Source organism: Diaphorina citri, unplaced genomic scaffold (assembly GCF_000475195.1).
Source record: "Diaphorina citri unplaced genomic scaffold, Diaci psyllid genome assembly version 1.1 scaffold58831, whole genome shotgun sequence".
In the NCBI taxonomy this organism is placed as follows: Eukaryota; Metazoa; Arthropoda; class Insecta; order Hemiptera; family Psyllidae; genus Diaphorina; species Diaphorina citri.
In genome coordinates this window covers 1-438 of record NW_007436116.1, presented here as the reverse complement: position 1 = coordinate 438, position 438 = coordinate 1, and the positions used below count along the sequence as shown (strand labels likewise).

Sequence of the window (438 nt, the reverse complement as noted above, 5' to 3'; positions counted from 1 at the left end):
ATTGACAGGTAATCTGTCTTTGGTTTGCATCAATGGTTTAAACTTCTCCACTAGTTCTCGTCTTCTCTTGACAAACTCATCTTCAGTTTGATCTTCCCCATTTTTATTTATTTCATAAAACTCTTCTGGTTCTTCAGTCTCCTGTTCAACTGAGAGAGTTTTACTTGCTTTCTTCTTTAGTTTCAAATCCTTCACTGACCAATCTTGATCCCAGAGCCACAGACTGTCCTTGTATTTGTCGTCATGTAGTAGAGAGCATGCTTGATCACATTTGTCCATGAGGAGGGATTTCATTTCTACATTGAGATCATTGAATGTTTGACAACTCTCATTGAAATACTTCACCCAGTTGTTATTCACAGGGAGATACGCTGTGCTTAGCTCCAACATTCCTGCCAGAGTAACAGGATGAGGGAACCTCTCCAGAAACAAAGGGAA

At 39.7% G+C, this 438-nt stretch overlaps 1 protein-coding gene across 1 annotated transcript; it reads right to left on the bottom strand.

The window, feature by feature from the left end:
• Positions 1-6: 6 nt before the first annotated feature.
• Positions 7-429, bottom strand: LOC113473676 (DNA polymerase subunit gamma-1, mitochondrial-like; the record flags this gene model as incomplete). The annotated part of the gene is made up of 1 exon (XM_026833168.1): positions 7-429. A coding segment is annotated over one exon (423 nt), but the record flags the coding sequence as incomplete, so codon positions are not given.
• Between the last annotated feature and the right edge of the window lie 9 nt (positions 430-438).